General features: G+C 37.6%; 1 protein-coding gene across 2 annotated transcripts in view; it reads right to left on the bottom strand.

The window, feature by feature from the left end:
• Window positions 1-19,043, bottom strand: part of uba7 (ubiquitin-like modifier activating enzyme 7) — a 31,274-nt gene that overhangs the window by 2,833 nt on the left and 9,398 nt on the right. For both annotated transcript variants that reach the window (XM_056749975.1, XM_056749974.1), the window contains 5 exons: window positions 18,460-18,658; window positions 18,267-18,358; window positions 16,109-16,201; window positions 15,337-15,528; window positions 36-137 (listed from right to left, as the gene is read on the bottom strand). In XM_056749975.1, coding sequence (XP_056605953.1) covers window positions 36-137; window positions 15,337-15,528; window positions 16,109-16,201; window positions 18,267-18,358; window positions 18,460-18,658 — 678 coding nt within the window. The remainder of the gene's footprint in view (window positions 1-35; window positions 138-15,336; window positions 15,529-16,108; window positions 16,202-18,266; window positions 18,359-18,459; window positions 18,659-19,043) is intronic.

The following is a 19,043-nucleotide window of genomic DNA, read 5'->3' on the forward strand; positions in this document are numbered from 1 at the left end:
GTGAAGTGCGTGATGTTGACAGCGTGTGCATTAACCTTAATGTGTTTCAATAGTTCCTCCAAGGTCATTTCCTCTCGACCTTTGTGTCGGCCCTGCAGCAGGAAGTCCTCCCAGATAGAATACTGCTTCCCTGCGACCTGCCGACAGACACGACACACCAGCACTAAAACATATGTGTAATAATACGCACTCTCATCTTCATTCTAACACACTTCTCTCATGAGGTTTATTCGATTATGCATAGTTCACATGCATTGTTAACAGCTGATATGCATCTCTATAATCCTGTTAACACCTTTTTAGTTTAAGACGTGGACCTGGAGGTCATGGAGGGTGTGTGATAAGAGTTCAACACAAAGCCAACGTTTCAACCAAAAGAACCAAATGTCTTATCGGCCAAATAGAAGAATCACTTATAACTGTTGATTTATGAATAAATATCTATGATGTTGTTTTGATCTGTAAATTGCTGAAATATAGGCTTCGCTTTTCCTCTATAGTGATAGGAGCTGTATACTCTTGACTGAAAGCTTTCTGCACCTTGATTGAAAAAGCTTGATTTTGATGATTCAACGTTATGAAGATTAATCCATAAACATATCTATTTCTATCAGTGCAAAATGTTTTGCCCGTGGTGTAGTGCACTGAAACAAGAGCAAGCATGGATGTAGGTAAACGCTCTATAAAACAACTCCACGTCTTGACTTGACTGGAAGCAAACGGCATGTTCGTGTGTGTATAAACTTTCTCCAACAGCATTTCCTAAAATAGACTGCTCTCATTTCATCAAGCATTCCAGCACCAAATACAGATCGCAAAGACAGGCCTTAGATCTTCTCAGAAGAGAAACACCACACTATAAAATGCTCAGTTATTTTTAACCCAGCGTTGGGTCAAAAAGGGCCAAATCCCACCGTTGGGTTCAATGAACCCGGAAAATGTTTATACTTGAAACAACAATGGGTTAAAACAACCCAGCATAGGTTCGTCTGTAACCCAACGGCTAGGTTCGTCCCTTTTGACCCTGGTTCAAAAATAACCCAGCATTTTGGGGATTGTACAAACCAAGAGACTGAACCGGTGATTTTCTAGAATATATAAAAAAAACCTAAACGGTTTCTCCTAGACAGCAATGAGATTTAATTATATGAGATGCAGCAAAATGTCCATGAGAAGAGATCTTTTGAGAAAAGATCTGAACAATGTCTCAGATTTCCCAAGACGGATCAAATGATTTACTTTGTTGCTCCACCATTACTAAAAATAATACTTAAATGGTAAAATTAAGAAAGTGTCCCGAGCAAAGACTCGGTAAAAAAAAGAAATTCCCAGGGTGTTTAAAACAGACCTGTCACATGACAGCTGTTTACACATGCAAAAATATCACTTATTACTGACATCCAGTTACTCAGAGATCACGTATTTTTGTAGGCTAACCCGGAAGTAAGCGCCGCGCTGGTTCCCTCGACCGAAAGCCTATGCATTTTTCCCATAGACTGTTGGAAGATCGCAAAAAATAAGCTCTGTGATTAACAAAGGTTTATGATGTTTACACTTTTTGTCTACCAAGATAATCTTTTAAACAGTTGTTACTTTTAAAGCCGAAATACAATCAGCAGAAGTAAAAAGCTAACAGGATGCTATAAACAGACTACACTAAGGGTCGAACGAGATCAACGTCACACCCAACAATCCTCTCTCAAACTTTATTAAGAATGTGTTCCCTGGTAAATTATTACTCCGTGAATGAATCTGCATCACACTTTAAGAGCTTTGTAACCATGTTGCATTATTTGTGAGGTTTAGATGCACGATGATGTCTAACGTCCCTGCCAAAGGAAGTGGTCGCTTTTAGCATTGTTTTAGCAACCACCGTTTTTAGGGAAAGAAAAGCGTCTCATTATAAACACACAAACAAAAGAAAAAAGAAAGAGGTAAAGTAACCACAAGAAAAACACTTCACATTTCAAAACCTCTCTAAAAGTTGGAAATATCCCAAGTTGTTTAAGATATACATTGTTTGTTATTTTGAATGAATGCTTGTCTTAGGTTTGTGCTAACACTTCAAGTACTTTAATGTTATAAAGGTCACAAAGCTCAAAAGCGTCTGGGGTAGAATTCCACACAGACAGCCCTGTAAATAGTTAGGCTAACATATGTTTTCAACCACTGTATTTTTCAAACCGATCACTTGGTCATGCTGAGGTTGGAGAGATATATCTACTCCACCCGTTCTGCGGGCTAGAACTTCACTTTTACAAGATTAACTTCCTTCATGCTGTGTGTGTGCTGAAAATTCAGCTTTAATACTGACTTTATAAGTTACCTGTGTGTTCACTGACAAAATGCTTAGTTTACAACATATGTACGACAAAAGAAATAGGGATATCAAGACATGTGCATATCAAAGCCAATTTATTTTCAATCAACCAAATAAGCAGGTTCTGTGTGAACGGAGGAACTCAAAGCCACCAGAAAGCCTCTCCAGATCCTATTCTTTTCAGCCGTCAGGCGTCATGATCCCATCACTTGATTACATCTGTCCTGTGATTTGTTTATCTCTGGGATCTTGGATGCTGCTTTCACTCTTAACGTGAGAGTATAATGTGTTTAAGGGATGTAGTAGACAGGGAGGTGACCATTTTATTCACTTACAGTTCACTTAGTTTTGGGAGAATCATGGAGGTTATCTGTGAGGTTTTAGTTCCTCTTTACTTAACGGCTCAAACAAGCAATTTTTCAATTGGCAAACCTTTAAACCTTTTTTAAACACATTTGACTAGTCTGTCACAGCTTATACCCTTAAAGCGATACTTCATTAAACATTAATCAAAATTAAAATTCTGTCATCATTTACTCACTTTCGAGTTGTTCCAAATCTGCATAAATCTCTTTGTTCTGCTAAACACAAAAGAAGAGATTTTGAAGAATGTCGGACAACAAACAGTTGACTGCCATTGTATTTTTTCCTACTATAGGAGTCAATGGGGCCAAGATCTGTCCGGTTATAAGCATTCTTCCAAATATCTTTCTCTATGTACAGCAGAACACAGAAATTTATACAGATTTGGAACAACTCGAAGGTGAGTAAATGATAACAGATTTTTTTATTTTTGGGTGAAGTATCCCTTTGACCATTTTGATCATATCAGGAAAGAATGGACATGTATTCTTTTACCACTTTGTGCAGGAGTTTGCCATAAATCTTAATATTTGCTAACTCATATGGGTCACATCACATGAGCTCACTTAAATTTAAACATTTTAAAACAAAAGCCAAATAACTATGCAATGTATATTTTATGGGATTTCCTAAATATGTTGCAAGGCGGCTAATTCATACAAATTTGTATATTTTCCTTTTTACGATTTTAGTTCAATCTGCTTTCACCCCCACTAACGGTAGCTTAATAATCATACGTTTTCAAAATATTCCAATTTTACGCTTATTTTAGTGATTGTCCATCTTTCTAAGACTCACATATGAAATGACCATCCTATAAAATAGTTGTTTTCGTTAAGATCTGGTTGATTTAATCACAATTTTTAAACCGAAATTCAAGTCTGGCTCCTAGAATATCCACGTTTATGATCCAACCAATTGCTTAATGTTCTTGTTTTAATAGGAAATGAGTCATAATATGTTAAAGGGATACTTTATCCTTTCGCTTTCTTTTGAAACGTGCAGCGGCCCCAACAACAGCCTCACAAAGAGCGAGAGCTTACGCCTCTACCTACACCAGATAAGAAATCACTGCCTTCATCTCTAAATCATCCAATCATAAAACAATGCAACACATTTCAAAGGCTTAGTTTACCCAGAAATGAAAATTCTGTCATTCGCCCACCAGAACGTCATTTTGAACCGGTGTGACTTTCAATCTTCTCTGAAACTTCAACTAAAAATAACAAATTCTGTCATCATTACTACCCTTCGAGTTGTTTCAAATCTGTATAAATTTCTTTGTTCTGATGAACACAGAGAAAGATATTTGGAAGAATGCTTATAACCAAACAGATTTTGCCCCCATTGACTCCCATAGTAGGAAAAACTTATTCATCATTTTTTTGATCTGTTGAACACAAAAGAAGACATTTTGAAGAATGTAGCATAGCAAACAGTTCTGGGGCACTTTTGACTACCATTGTACATTTTCCTAATATGGTAGTAAATGGGGAGCAAAATCTGTCTGGTTATAAGCATTCTTCCAAATATTATTCTCTCTGTTCATCAGAACAACAAAATTTAAACAGATTTGGAACAACTCAAGGGTGAATAAATGCTCACAGAATTTTCCTTTTTGTTGAAGTTACGTTATGAATGACCTTTAAGCTCCTTGTGACGCTTATTTAAGACAATGTGACTGCAAGTGCTAACAAACTGTTTCTTTTAATTCTTTATCAACAAGTCATTTTAAAATGAAGTGTGTCTTTCACCGAACACTAAACTGGTGCAGTTGTTACACACCATGCAGAATGAGAAAGCTATAAAGACTTGGTCCAAACATGTGAGCTCATCGCTCTCACAATGGAGAACTGCCAAAATTCTCATCTGTTCTAAATAAAGTGGATCACAGGGTACATTGTAACCAGGGCTTTCCCACCCCTCAACATGTGTCTCCACACAAGCCTTGCTAAAGTGAAGAATCTGAAGGAGCACACAACTGTTTAACCCTCCGAATCATGAAGTAGAAAGACTCACTGTAACAACTGAACCATTTCAGTTAATAAATAAAAATGAAAGTGCATTTCCAAATCATTCTCATCCTCACTAAACTGGATTAATTAAAGTTCAACTTAGTATGTTATCTCGCCGAGGTCAACGCGAGACACCATGGCGGTCATTCATTAGCTTATCAGAAACATACCTTTATTAAAGAAAGCAAACACTGACGATAACAACAGATTACACAAACACACATCATGCTCGAATCAGTACCAAGTAAACAACATGGAGTAGCCAACCATAAACAATCCATTTTAAATACCAAGTGCTCAACCTAATCGTTTTTTTCACGTCTCGATCGTGATTTCAAAATCAGCACCATATCACAAAGATGTGATAGTGTATATGAATTAAACTGTGTAAATATAGCAGTGGTCAAGCCACTGGGGGCTGAGTAGCGACTGACAGCAATTGTTGTTTGGCTGCTCGATGGGACCTGCAACACAATAGCTGATTCTCACAGACAGGAAGCCTGACACAAAGGGTGCAGCACGATAAGACACACTTCCTGTGGGGAAAAAAATGGACATTTAACAGCTCACCTATTCTAAGATCAGGGGGAAACCAATGCTCGCCAAAACTCTGACAATGGATTCACTTTAATAACTTATAAAGCTGCAACTCTGTTTTGGTTTTGATTCCTACCCAAGAGACCATGCTGTCGATTCATAAATGTGCGAGATGGAAAGTATGGGTTGCAATAAATTGTGTAGCTACACAAGATGAGTGTTGATGAGCATCTGTTGCTTCTTGTTTTTTTCTATTGCAAATTGATTTGACAATAAACCAACCAATACAATCTTCTCACGTAGGGATCTCTGGCTTAGTGTGAAAATCTGTCTTATGACATTCCAAACTCTCGATGGTGCATAAGCTCAGGAAACAACTGACTCCCGGTCAAAAGAAGATAAATAATCTATTTCCTTTCGTGCTGTTAACTCTGTTGTTACAGTATAAACATGATCAGCTGATTTTCTAGTCCCATGTCAAAACAGATTTGAGCGATGAAATTGGTCATCTGACGCAAATGGCATCTCGACAGTCAAAATATGGCCTTGGGGGATAGAACATGACAGCCAGCTGACAAACAAAGTCCTGCTAAAAAAACATCACATCAACGCACACACAACGGACTGGTGGTAGGAAGTAGATGCTGGTGAACACATTAGGTCGGAGTTTAATGTAGACGTTGGAATTTGGCTGGGATTTTCCACATATACTATTATTGCAAAATATTGTTCATATTCTATAGCACGAATGTGTTTGTCAGTCAAGTACTATGTGACACAAAAGCCATTTAAGCTAAATGTTAGAAAGCGTTTTATTTAATAATATCTTAAGTTTTGATGATGATGTGTTGTAATGAGCAAACAATCAAGAAAGAGTAATTCAAGATGTTATATGCAAACTACAACGTATAGATGTAAAGTGTCCTACTCTTTCTGATGATCTCAATTCAGCCTCAATAACAAAACCAAGACTGATTTCTTTACAATAGGACAGAGAGTGAGATCGTGTGTGTTGTGAGGAAATGATTATTGATCTGTGTTACAGAAGCCCCCCAGGGGGGACAGATGGTGTAGCCAAAACTCTTCTAAAGGCCATTTCTTGATGTTTGTCTACAAGAAGACACAAGATGTCAATCAAACCATTATACTTCTCAACAGGGTCCAAAATGAACATGTCATATATATTTTTTGTTTAAGCCGTGAAATTGTTTTACATTGGTTTTGCATGTGTTTTACTGCGGCAATGGCTTAGATGTTTTTTAACTAAAAACTATTTGCAGCAATAGATTTTTATTCGAGTGACATGCTAAGCCAAATTATTTTAACTTAAACGTTGTTGTTTTGCATTGTAAACGTCATACCAGAAATTAAAAAAAAACTTTGGCAAAGGTTAGAATCTCATTTTTGCATGCATCAATGAATCATTCTTCAAAAAAGGCTATGATATCACGCCAAGATAAAACTCAAAAACTGGCAAATTCTCACTAATATTTACGTGACCGTTAAGTCACATGACCATATTTTTTACATGTAAAACATTTCGACAGCATGAGGGATATTCTGGACCATTCAGTTCGATTCCACTTCTGTCATTTCTCTCTTTAATCTCCTCATGCATATCTCCTGCTCGAACAGACTGGGGTAACAAAGGACGAGAGGGGTGACAGCATGGCAGGCAGTCTCGGAGGATTTGACACATACACTACAACTATAGTCCTGCTCTGAATAGACCTATTGACGTGTTAAAGAGCAAACAGAACTTTCTGATTGTATCTTCGACTAGGGGCACCCACCTGACTGACGGCTCGTGCCAGAAGGAGTCGGTCAATAGACTTTCTTACAAATGGTGCATTTGGTTGAAGTAGCCCTTCACCCGCACGCAAAGCAAAACAGTGCTAAATACAGCCTATATATCCCTCAGGGTAGAATTCTCCTCAGGGGGAATTAATGGCTCCATAAATTCAGAGGCCTAATTACTATTGGCAACAGTACATGACAATATGCTTTGCGTTCAGTGCGTTTTTACAGTTTTTCCTTGTTTAACCGACTGGTTGTAGATTTTCCAGTGAATGCATATGAATGGCCCGCTGACTGTGATCAATAATTTCTGCCACGTACATCAATATCATTGATCACTTTCTATTAGTCAGACCAGGGGTCAAGGGTCCCCTCCTGTAGTGTTGTGTTATGTAAGTGGGTTGTATTAGGATTGTCGCACATGGCTGTACCGGAAGCATCTGTGCATCTAAAATGATACAGGGTTGATGTGTACTATATGAACATTTACAGCCATGGAAAAATGTAAGAGATCTCTCTAGTTTTTCATTTCGAGATGTATTGTGGCATTTCCAGTTCAGAACCTGTTGATTTAGACACAAAACATACAACTACACTACATGTATATATTGAGCAAATATTTTGATGTATTTATTTACATTTACCAATACCTGAAATTTTTCTTAAATATATGAATGTGTTTACAAATTAATATGCACAGTGCACAGACATACAGTATATTGTGCAAACACAAATATTCTCGATGCGATTCATCGTTTGACAGCACTAGTAACGTTAGGATTGTGTTTATTTAAAAACGAATTTGAAGATATGCATTGCATCTTTTTTGTTACGTTGACCATTTTGTCCCGTTTCAATTTTCTACAAATAAATGTAAATAAAAAAAATAATAATAATAATAATAGGGTTTCAATTGAAATTTTGAAAAAAATATTTGTCAGCAGTTCACAGAATGTAACAAAAATTATCATTTTACTCTTACACAAACCTACAAATAGCAAACTTAAAAAAAACTAAAAATTATTTTTTTGTTTGTACTTTTAAGCTCCTCCTACTTTATCCCTTACTTTTTATTATGAATAAAAGAAAATCGTAAAATTGTTTCACCCCACCTTAAACCTCATACCCATCGTGGGAACCAAAGCAGCAAAAAAAAAAACTCATGAAGCATACCTGTGTAATTGTTTTAAATGGCACAGATGGCCATAATGACCCAAAATGATGGTAATTTTTGCCCTCAGCTGATCCTCCTGCATGAAAAGGATGGTGAACGATCGCAGGCAATCAGACAGGATATAAAGCTATATGCGTCTGGGAGACATGGGGTCTGGCTCATGTGAGCCACACCTGGGTTAGTGAGGGCAGTTTATGAGAGGTCATTCTTGTGACTAACTGAATGACATTAGATCAGTTTGTGTATCAAGATTAAACTATGAAAACCCAGCTGCCTTGCATTCATGTTTTAGGGAAACAAGGCAAACACTAAAAAAACATTATGTTATCATCATCATTCAGTATCATCCTCTAAATCAAAGGACTATGCTATTTAAAATGCAATTCAATGCAAATGCAATGTAAAAACCCTAACTGCAACAGAAAATTCAACGCAATACTCTGTCCGTTGACGTGACTCAATAGTGTACGTACAGTATCTACCAGATACAGATATTTGGTGATCTATTGAAACTAGGAAAATCATTTATGACACAGAAAGCAACCGTGATCTTTCATTCTGTTCCTCTGTCAGTACTTCTTTATTTGATATTGACGTGTTCCATGAGACTGAACTCTTGTCATACTTCCCATGTTCTGAAATTAAAATGATCTGACCTTTCCACTCATAAACAAGATCTACATTCATCCGTCTGGTGAGATAGGGCTAAAGAGCAGTTGACTAAGCAACACATGGACGATTCCATTTGTGAGACAGCAGCTGCACCAAATACATATCTATTCATAATGCCGGGCAGCTTGAGTGCCGTTAAACACATTTAGCTCATCTGAAACGTGCCTTCGGGGTAAATCTGAAAAACAATTGTGGAAGCATGTGGAGAAACACAGATCCAGAGCATTCCAATGCGAGTTAGTTTGGAACCACTGACACTTTTGAAATGACCTCCACATTTTGGCAGATACTTTGGCAGGTTCCTTAAACGATAAATGGTGGCTAGCACTGTATCTGAAATCTGACCAGAAATCTATTACTTTCACTTCACTACTCAACAGGCCAGCCCTGCAAATGAAGCACGCAATGGGTTTTAAGCTCAAACTTAGATCACTGGGGGATGTGTTTGTATGGAAACCATCTTAATAGAATAAATGTTTTCATCTGCCTTCTAGTTTCATGGCACATTCCTTTATGTTTATCACCCAGCGTTTCACTGTTAAAGTCAGAAACACACAAACAAACAACTGGCAAACAAATTAACATTAATTAACCTCATTATACAAACATACAGACTAAACATGTCATGTTTACTGTGCCCTTATAAGGCCTTATCGAAAGATCACATCCCCAATCACATAAACCAAAACAGACTTTAAAGTCAAATTAAAATCCTAAAACAATATCAAACTACGGATTACTAGAGACGGAGTGGCGTAGAGGGACAGTTCCCCCAAAAATGAAAAAATGTGCTATCACTTACTTATAGACGATGTTACTCATAGAGGGAAGATGTGGGGAACTATATATAGACTCCGTGGCCAAAAACCATCATAAGAAGAATACATAATAAGGTAATGGGAAGGTTGCATCATGATTAACATTTTCGTTTTTTTATTTATTTATTTTAATTAGGTCAAATGTACAAAGATGACTTTTATTATTTAATATCTACTCCATTAATTACGACATATATGGTCTTCTTTTTACTGAAGTAAACACACATGGGTTTAAATAAACTAAACTAATCCAAACCAAACCAAACCAGAAATCCCATCTAATTTCAACTCGGATTCCAGAAGTGCTGCTGCCCATGGAGAGGGAATGATGGGAAAGCTCCTCTTTCCTGTGCTCAGCACTGCGGGTGATGAAAATAAGTTGGATCTGTGGTCCGTTTGATCTCATCTACCAACTGAATATCATTGGTAGGAGAAAGCACTCTAATCTAACTGGGATCACTTTGTGTGTAACATAAGAAGGGGGCAATAACTCACTATGGGCTTGACACGTGTGTGCTGGGTGTTTCATAGGTGTGGAGCGAAAGAGAGGAAAAAAGCATAAGGTCTGGTCCACTTAGTCTCTTATTCTGTCCCAGAAACACGTACCCGCTTGGGCAGAAAAAGACTGCGTTAATCAAGCTTATAGCGTCAGTTCTGTCGGACCACGCTAGTCGAGCTAGAAGCTGATCTCATCAGGTGGAGCAAATCAGAGTCAACCAATAGTGATCCAACACAAACTAGACTTTGTCCTATTTAAGTTGCCTTCTTACAGCTCCTCTACAGCTATCCAGCCGTGCCACACTCAAAACCCACCCCCTTCCCCAACTCCTCTTCATCCGACTGAATCTACCAGCTACATTTTGTTTGATCATGTAGGCCTATGCATTTCTATGTATTTTCCCTTCTGACAGGTATGAATTCCCTTACAAGTCATATACTTTTATTACATTCAATTATTATTAAAATGATTCTGCTTAAAAAACTGTTCTGGTTCCCCAAGTGGAGGATATTGTAATTGCTGCACTCTGCTACGGATAAATAAACTTTTCCAAAACTGAAATGTACATTCATCAAAAACAAAGCAGACATTTTACGGTTGTCAAATGATTATTCACGATTAATCGCATCCAGAATAAAAGTTTGTGTTTACATAATATGTCTGTGTACTGTGCATAATCATTAATTTAATATTTATTAACACATTCACATACATGCATATATTTAAGAAAATATAAAAATTAATAAACATTGATATATTATTTTCATTGTTGGTAAATATAAATAAATCAGGGCTGTCAAACGATTAATCGCATCCATAATAAAAGTTTAATTTACATAATATGTGTCTGTGTACTGTGTACATTTATTTTGTTTAAAAATATATATATTTAAGAAATAAAATCTTATTATTTATCATTTTATAAATATGTATAAATGTATGGGTATGTGTTTATAAATACAAATGAATATGCACATTCCACAGACATATATTATGTAAACACAAACGTTTATTCTGGATGGGATTAATCACGATTAATCGTTTGACAGCCCCAATACATTTATGTATACATACTTTTCCATAGAGTTAACTTGCTAAGTGCCTCAAAAAACCTCTATAAAAAGTTTATAAGTGCAAACTTTAAGAAATGTTTGGTATGAATGTCTATTGATCAAACTATCCCGCATTTCTTTGCCACCGGGAACAGTTTATTTGGTTTAACTCTCGTGGTGTGCACATGTAAGGGTCGGCTAGGATCTGTCGCATCCCGACTCTGTATGTGCCATATGGAAACACGCCTTGATGACTTTACCATACAGCCATATGGAAAGCATGTCATTACTTCTGAAACTATTACGTTATATGGCCACACACACACTTGTGTCAAAAGGGCAAAATGGTAGAAGTTCAAAGCTGAAATACTAAGAAATATCTTTAATTCTAACTGATTTAAAGTGTAAATTCAAGAATTCAGCAAATATGTCAATTTTGAAGAACGGCATAAAATGATTCTCAATTTACCATTTAATCTCAAACTCTCAATAACAACAATCTTTTGCAATACATTAACCAGAAACTATTCTAATGCTCACTGAAGCTCATATTAAATGTGCTGATAAATCAAGTGAGCGCGCTCTACAGTAAACACAGAAAGACAGAGCGAATGAATGAATAAGTAAAGACTCGATGTTTTGACACTGCAGCATAAAGAGAACAAAGAGGTTGAGCAGATGGGCTTTGAAACCTCGCCATTTCTCCTCGCGACCCCCTTTTCTCCTGGTTTCTCTCTAAGAAGCTGCGAATGATTAAAGAAATAAGAGGCAGTCGCATTGGAATACTACGCTGAAGAAAATCTGGTTCTAATAGAAGACTTTCCTGCGATGGCAGGAAATAGCTGTCATTTCTGTAGGGGTCCATTTTATGCCTTCTCTTACTCCATCGTTCTCTCTCCCTCTCACTTTTAAAGCAGAGCCATAATTCCTAAAAAAGACGACGCATGTGCCTTTTCTAAAATAAAAGCGCTTTCTTGATAGGGTACAAGAGCCCCGCTGCAAACATTATTACTCCGATGCATGTGATTGAGAAAGACATTTAAACACAGGAACAATAGAAAAACATTTCAAGAAAATAAAAGATGACTAATGAGTCAAGCCAATAAAAAGGACAAACCGGAAACTACCATGTTTTTAGCTTTTCCGTTTGGGAGCACTCGGGTAAAGAAACATCCCCCCACACTAAATCTCAGATTGCACACTTTGGCTATGAGTCTACACCCCGGAGAGCAATTAATAACATACGACCCTTCATCTTTCAGGTCAAGAAGAGATGGATAACAAAACCAGACCGGTACTATAATAATTTAGCCCTCCATCTGAAAAAGAACAAAGTCTAAAAACAAATCATTGGGTAACTTTTGCCTTGAAACAAACACTAAATCTACACTAGTCATAACCAGCATCAAATAACTTATATTCAAGAGAGAGAAAGCACTGGAATATAATTATAAAACGTGTTACAAGTTCTGCCAGGTGTTCACTTCAACACTAGAACCTGCACTTTCATGCCTACAGGTAAAAGCCGAGATGACAGAATATGAATGTATTAACCGAAGCAGGATTATACCTGTCAGTCATTTGCAAAGCATGTCATTTATTTAATAAAGAAGTACCGTTTAATCCTGCAGGAACTTGTTATTGCATAGCAGACAAAAGAGATTCAATTCACACCTGGTATTGACATCCAGGTCATCCAATTAAAATGCACAGCACAAACTAAAGAAGTAAACAGGGTCTAAGACACAAGATGGCAACATCGCTTTTGTAGCATGCACTTATGTTCTGGACCAGCTATATTTACAATGTCTGATTTCTGATCGTATGCAATGGCATAAACAAAAAAAAACGAGTGCGTTGTGTTGTCGGTCTGTAAGACAAATGATTATCTTGCGAGGGTGTAAAAATAGTGAAGGTTGTTTTATTTTTTTAAAGAGGATGTCCTAGGTGGAAAACAGGAAGCTGAAAGCATATCCTTCCACTCCTTATTCTTCTTCAAAATAAATCTTCGACATTACAGTTTGTTGACAATATCACTGTGTCTTGCATTCTAGACTTTCTTTAATTCTGATCATGTGACTTGCATACAGAAAAAGTCCCTCTCTTCTTTTGTATCAAATGTATTCCTATCGGGGGCCACGTGGCTGGAAAAGAGGCTGACAGATATTTCCACAGTTCAGTTGAACACATTGACACTTGTTAAAGACCCTGCTGTATTGCCATCACAGGTTTAAACAATGGAAAGAACCAATCAACTTTGTGTTCTGTTTTCCACCACAGAATAGTGTGTTCTAGCTCAAGCTTTACTAGTCACACGTGTGGAAATTTCTCTGCACGTCCTGGACCTCGAGGAGACTTGGAAAAGTGAAGATGGTGCCAAGGTATTTAAAACATAAACAATGAAAGTGAAAAGTGTGAAAGTGGGGAGACCTGGGTGATTCAGAGAAAGCTTTTGGACACAAGAACGAACATCATGTATTATACAACCGCTGAATTTTTTTAAGACCACTTCAAAATTATTTTCAGTTTTTATTTATTTTGTATTTTTTAGGTATGTGTCATTTTTGCTTCATTTTGTGAACTACCAACAATATTTTCGACAAATTTCAAATTTTATTTCTATTTGTATTTATTGACTACCAAAGTAGGAAAAAATAAAATGGTAGTCAATGGTGTTCATTTCAGACCTCAAATACTGCAAAGAAAACAAGTTCATATTTACTTTCAAGCGAAACAACAATGATATTTGTGCATGTATTTAGGAAAAGTTCAACATTTTTTTTTATGCGATAACCACGCTTTTCATGTCATGCTGTCTTATCTTTCACATCGCTGCTGGATGACTTTATGTCACGTCTGATGTTTGATTTTGTAAAATTCAACAGACACTGGACTGGAATGAACACAACACATCTGGAAATGTTAAAATTTGGAATGGTCTTTTTTCAGCAGCTGTATAAACAACTATCAAAAGAGAGTATTTTTTATTTTAAACATCGCACATGCCCTGTAAAGCAAACAATTTCATAAAAAGTTTAAAATGATAAAAAAGCTCAAAATATAAACGTTGCTGGATTATGTCCATCCAAGTGGACATTTAATGAACTGCACCTGTGGTTACTTACTTTGCTTGGACACCTGTGTGAACAAAACTGACTGCAAACTAAAAACACCTTGACAGCAGCTGGTTTATAGATCCACTTGGTCTTATATCATATAATGTATTGCAAAAAATGCATACATTAAATTTGTGGTTCAAGACTCAAAATATACTTTTTGGGTCCTATTATGTTCTCGCAGAAGACGTATAACAAGTGCTTGGTGAAAGAACCAAGCTGGGCACTTCAGAAAATAGCCAAATCACATCAGTAACATGAGCTTGCATGTTTCAAAGCCCAGCTCACCGCCTGTCCCCTTGGGTGAAAATTACCCTCAACTCTGACCCTGCCCATGTGGGTAGAAACAACACCCCCCACCTCCATGTCGACGACCACGTCTGGGCTCGCATTACCTCATCTACGAAGTCCAGCGGCTGAAATATTTCACTCGGTTAATGCATCGCTCAATTGTGTTTCTGTCTGTCTGAAAGACCCTCGGCCACAGTTATTACCCATATGCCTCCAGCAAAATCCCAGACTTTGTATGCTGCGGCTCCATTGAGAGGGATGTACAGATTTAATGCACACACATGGCTGTCTAAACGTTCAGTCGTCAAAATCTGGACCCGTGGAAGTCCCCTAAATCGAGGTTTTCAGGTGAGGGGTTCGAGGGGGTGAGGGTCCTGTTACTAAGTGGGGCCCCAAGGATGAAACTAAGTTCAGTTCAATCCACAGAAATGTCAACCCAGAAAGAAGATGGAAGAGAGATGATGTTGCAGCCCTTGGAACAGAACTCAACCTCACTTGTCACAACCTTTTGTTCACTACACAAGATTAATTATAGGGAACAATTGTTTTTTAACTAGTAACTATAACACATTAGTCTTCCATAAGTGTCTAGAATCAATTTTAATAGTCTTAGACCGACTCACAGCAAATACATTCCGGACAAGAGATGTTGAAATGTGAAGTTACTGTAAATGTCACTTACTGTAAATCTTGGAGCTGAACAAGGCTGTGAGAGTACAAAATATTGAGTGGCCAGGTTAATGTATGAATTGCGGTAAGAACTGATTTGCTGGTGACCCTGGACAAGCTTGTAGAGCTCCAAACACATCAGTCCGGCGATTGCAGCTGTCGTCGTGGCGATAGCTGGAATGATGCGGCCAGCAATTAACTTGCTCTGTAGATGACATCAAAACTACAGAGTTATGTTTGTAGTTTTTTTTTTCAAAATAAAAGACTTAATTTGTAAATCTATTTATAAATCTCATGCACAGAAATCCATACATTTCAAATGTGCCTTTAAAGGATAGTTCACTTAAAAATACAAAATTCTCTCATCATATAAGCACCCTATTATCAATTCAAACCTGTGTGACTTTCTGTCTTCTGCCGAACACATTTTGAAGAATGTTGGTAACCGAACAACCAACGGTGGTACCCATTCACTTCTAATGTATGGACACAAAACCAATGCAAGTCAGTAGGTACCGTTGTGGTTCGGTATCCAACATTCTTCAAAATTTCTTCTTTTGTGTTCTGCAGAAGAAAGAAAGTCAAACAGGTTTAAAACGACAAGAGAGACAGTAAATTACGATTCTTGGGTGTACATTCCACTTAAGTGTCTGAATACTTTTCAGAGCTGTTGTTGACACACTTTCTAACAGTATAGTTGCATCCAAACACTTGAAGGGCATACGTTTTTTTTTTCAACTAATCTCACAAACAAGAGCACAGCATGTGTCGAGCGAATCATTTACTTTGTGACGGTCGGCTGTCGGAATGTCATAATTGTCTGCCCTAAGGTTGGAAGCTGCGACTATGTAGTCCATGTGGAAATTGTCATCATCATCCTAGAAAAAAATATACAAATATTAGCATGACTACACGTATTGGCACATAAAATATAGGTTAGTTTCCCAAGTAAAACAGTTAGTAACACAAATATATTTATGAATTGCTTTTAAATCTTTTTGGATATTTTTTTTTGCCAAATGCATTAACGCAAACTTTCAAAAAGCAGTAACAAGGGACTTGTTTCACATTTTCATCTACAGTTCTATAATTGGTTGGTTAATAGTTGTTGTTTTACATCTTACAACAATGTTTTGTTAAAAACAATATTATACAAACACATTTTTAGAAGTGTTTACATGTGCTGTTCATTTACACAAAAAACACCCCAAACTATCATTTTGTCAATCTCTAGATCAGAACCCACCAACCATCTGTTCATTCATCACTGTATGTCAAAAACAATGGAAAGGACCTGCTATGTTCCAGTACGATCGCTTAACCTTCCGCAAAACACAGGAATAAATAAAAAAGGGGAACAAAAGAGAAAATCGTTGCGGCCACAGGAATGTTCGCTCATAGGTATGACACATTGGCAGATAAAGATCATGTCATATATCAACTACGACAGTCGCCGGTCACCTAATGTAGTCATGTGTAATTTCCCCAGTTCGTGTTTCACTGCATGATGTCACACGTTGAAGACCGCTACGTCTGCGGGGCAAATGGGGGTGCAGTGTGGCGAGTGGTCAACACTGAAGCCACACCAAAAAATTTGAAAGCACCGACATTGTCCGCCCACATTAGCCAAATGTGCAAGTCATGCATTAATAAAGATGATAAAACCGTAACTGTGATGCAAAATCGTCATCCGTCAGCCTCATCTAAAGAATTGGGGTGTAATATTAGATCTGATATTCTACAGAAGCACTTAAGACATCCAAGGTTTGAGGTTTTGGCACCCTTCCATGCCCCAGGCCCTGAAGAAGCACAAAGGCGGTCGACTGTTGGGTGTGTTGGGGGTAAGTGCGGGGGTGTGTTAAAGAAGCATATAATCTGGCAACCTGATGCCAACAGAATCCCCCAAACACACATTCCACTGAAAAAAACAAAACCAAAACATGTTTTATTGCTGAAAGCACACACGCATGCACATGCTTAAAACTAGCATACCGACATAAAGTATACTTACAAAATCGCCTTGGGGTCTTAAGTGCAAATGCTTTTGCAAATGTTTCTACTTTAATAAACAATTTTGGTCACAAGGTTTGGAACAACCTGAGGGTAAGTACGTAATTCATGACAGAATTTTTAAAAAATTTGGTGAACTATCCATTTAATTAACATATTAAAATCAGGAAATGTAGAATGTTGAAGCATTATAATGTCCCCCTTTTGTGTTCATTGTGTTCTTTTTCATCCGACCCCAAGTTTATGTAAAACCTGATGATCCATGAGTTATGACTTTGTACAAATATGTAGTTACGTGAACATGGATAATGTTCAAAATAGTATCTTACACTTGAATGTATTTAAAGAAACATTTGCCAAACTGTTGCCATATGGACGTCCCCAAACAGATACCACGACCTTTCATCTTCAGAGAGAAGGCCAGGATTAATACAGGACTGAAACGATTAAAGTGAGACAAGGATCCCAGGGTGATTTAAAGAGAGAGAAATCTGAACAGATAATCTAAAGATTGTGAAAATAAAAGACAGATCCATGCAGAAGATAACAAGTGAGATTTTGCTGCCATTTCGGTCCGTGTATGTATGTATGGTACGGTATGTACGGTTTTGCTTCAGGAAGCCTGTGTCACGTACAAAGAGAAGACTGACTGAAGCAGCGGGGATTCAGAGCTTTACAAAAGACCCGTCTGTGTGTGGACGCCTTCCAGTGAGGTTCGGTGCAGAAGATCTGTCAGAACAGAGAGTCTGTTGCATGGATGGAGCTGGTAATGGGTCGATTTAAAGGCAGTTTTGTGGTACATTGAGACCTCCTACCGGACACCGGACGCCAACATGTCTGACATGCCCCTTGCACATACCAAATGTGTGTTCTGTATTTGCTAGGCCTGCCAACGTTAACATGCTTTTCATACTGTCCTGACAAGCAAACTACCTTCTCAAACTCCTGTGGATTCATCCGGAAGTTAGGATCACTCAGTTGAAGCTTCAACAGTTTCTCCTTCAACTCCTCCAGCTTTATCATGTCTAAGGGATAAAGTGAGCGAGGGGACGCACATAAGGTGTCGTTTAGTATGCTTCAATTTGTATAAATAATAAACAAAATGACATTTTATTCTTAGACTGACCCTCATCTTTTCTGGCCTCATGATCTTCTTTCAGCTCCTCGTCGGTCACTGCGATCTTTAAGCTAGATTTAGGAATAAACTCTGCCACTTTCACACCCTGCAGGACGCTCTGAAAATCCGCATGATTTCGAGAGCCTTTGATTCCATAAATCCGACCGTATAAATTGGCAGCTGCCACAATAAAATCCATATGGGGGGCCTGTAAAAAAAAGAAGAGAAAATGGTCTCAAATCAAAATGCTTAACTTAAAGCAAAAGCAGCTGTGTTTGTGTTTGAATTTGAGCTGGAAAACACTGACATGGGGCACAGACACAGACGCATAGAAACGTGGAACAGCGGAAAATGTGTCAGTAAACAGGAAATGACAAATGGGAATGCGTGTAACATTAAAAAATGCAACAACTTCCACCTATGTTTAACCATAAAAACCACAGAATTCAAATCAACTGATAAATGAAAGAGAAAACCATTTAAGGTAAAACCAACCTTACCCAACACTGATAACATTTGTAAAGAATTAGAAACACAGGGAACAATGAGCCATTAAAAGTCAACAATGCTTGTAGATTGGTAACAGCTGAATC

The sequence above is a fragment of the Triplophysa dalaica genome, chromosome 6, assembly GCF_015846415.1.
Source record: "Triplophysa dalaica isolate WHDGS20190420 chromosome 6, ASM1584641v1, whole genome shotgun sequence".
NCBI lineage: Eukaryota > Metazoa > Chordata > Actinopteri > Cypriniformes > Nemacheilidae > Triplophysa > Triplophysa dalaica.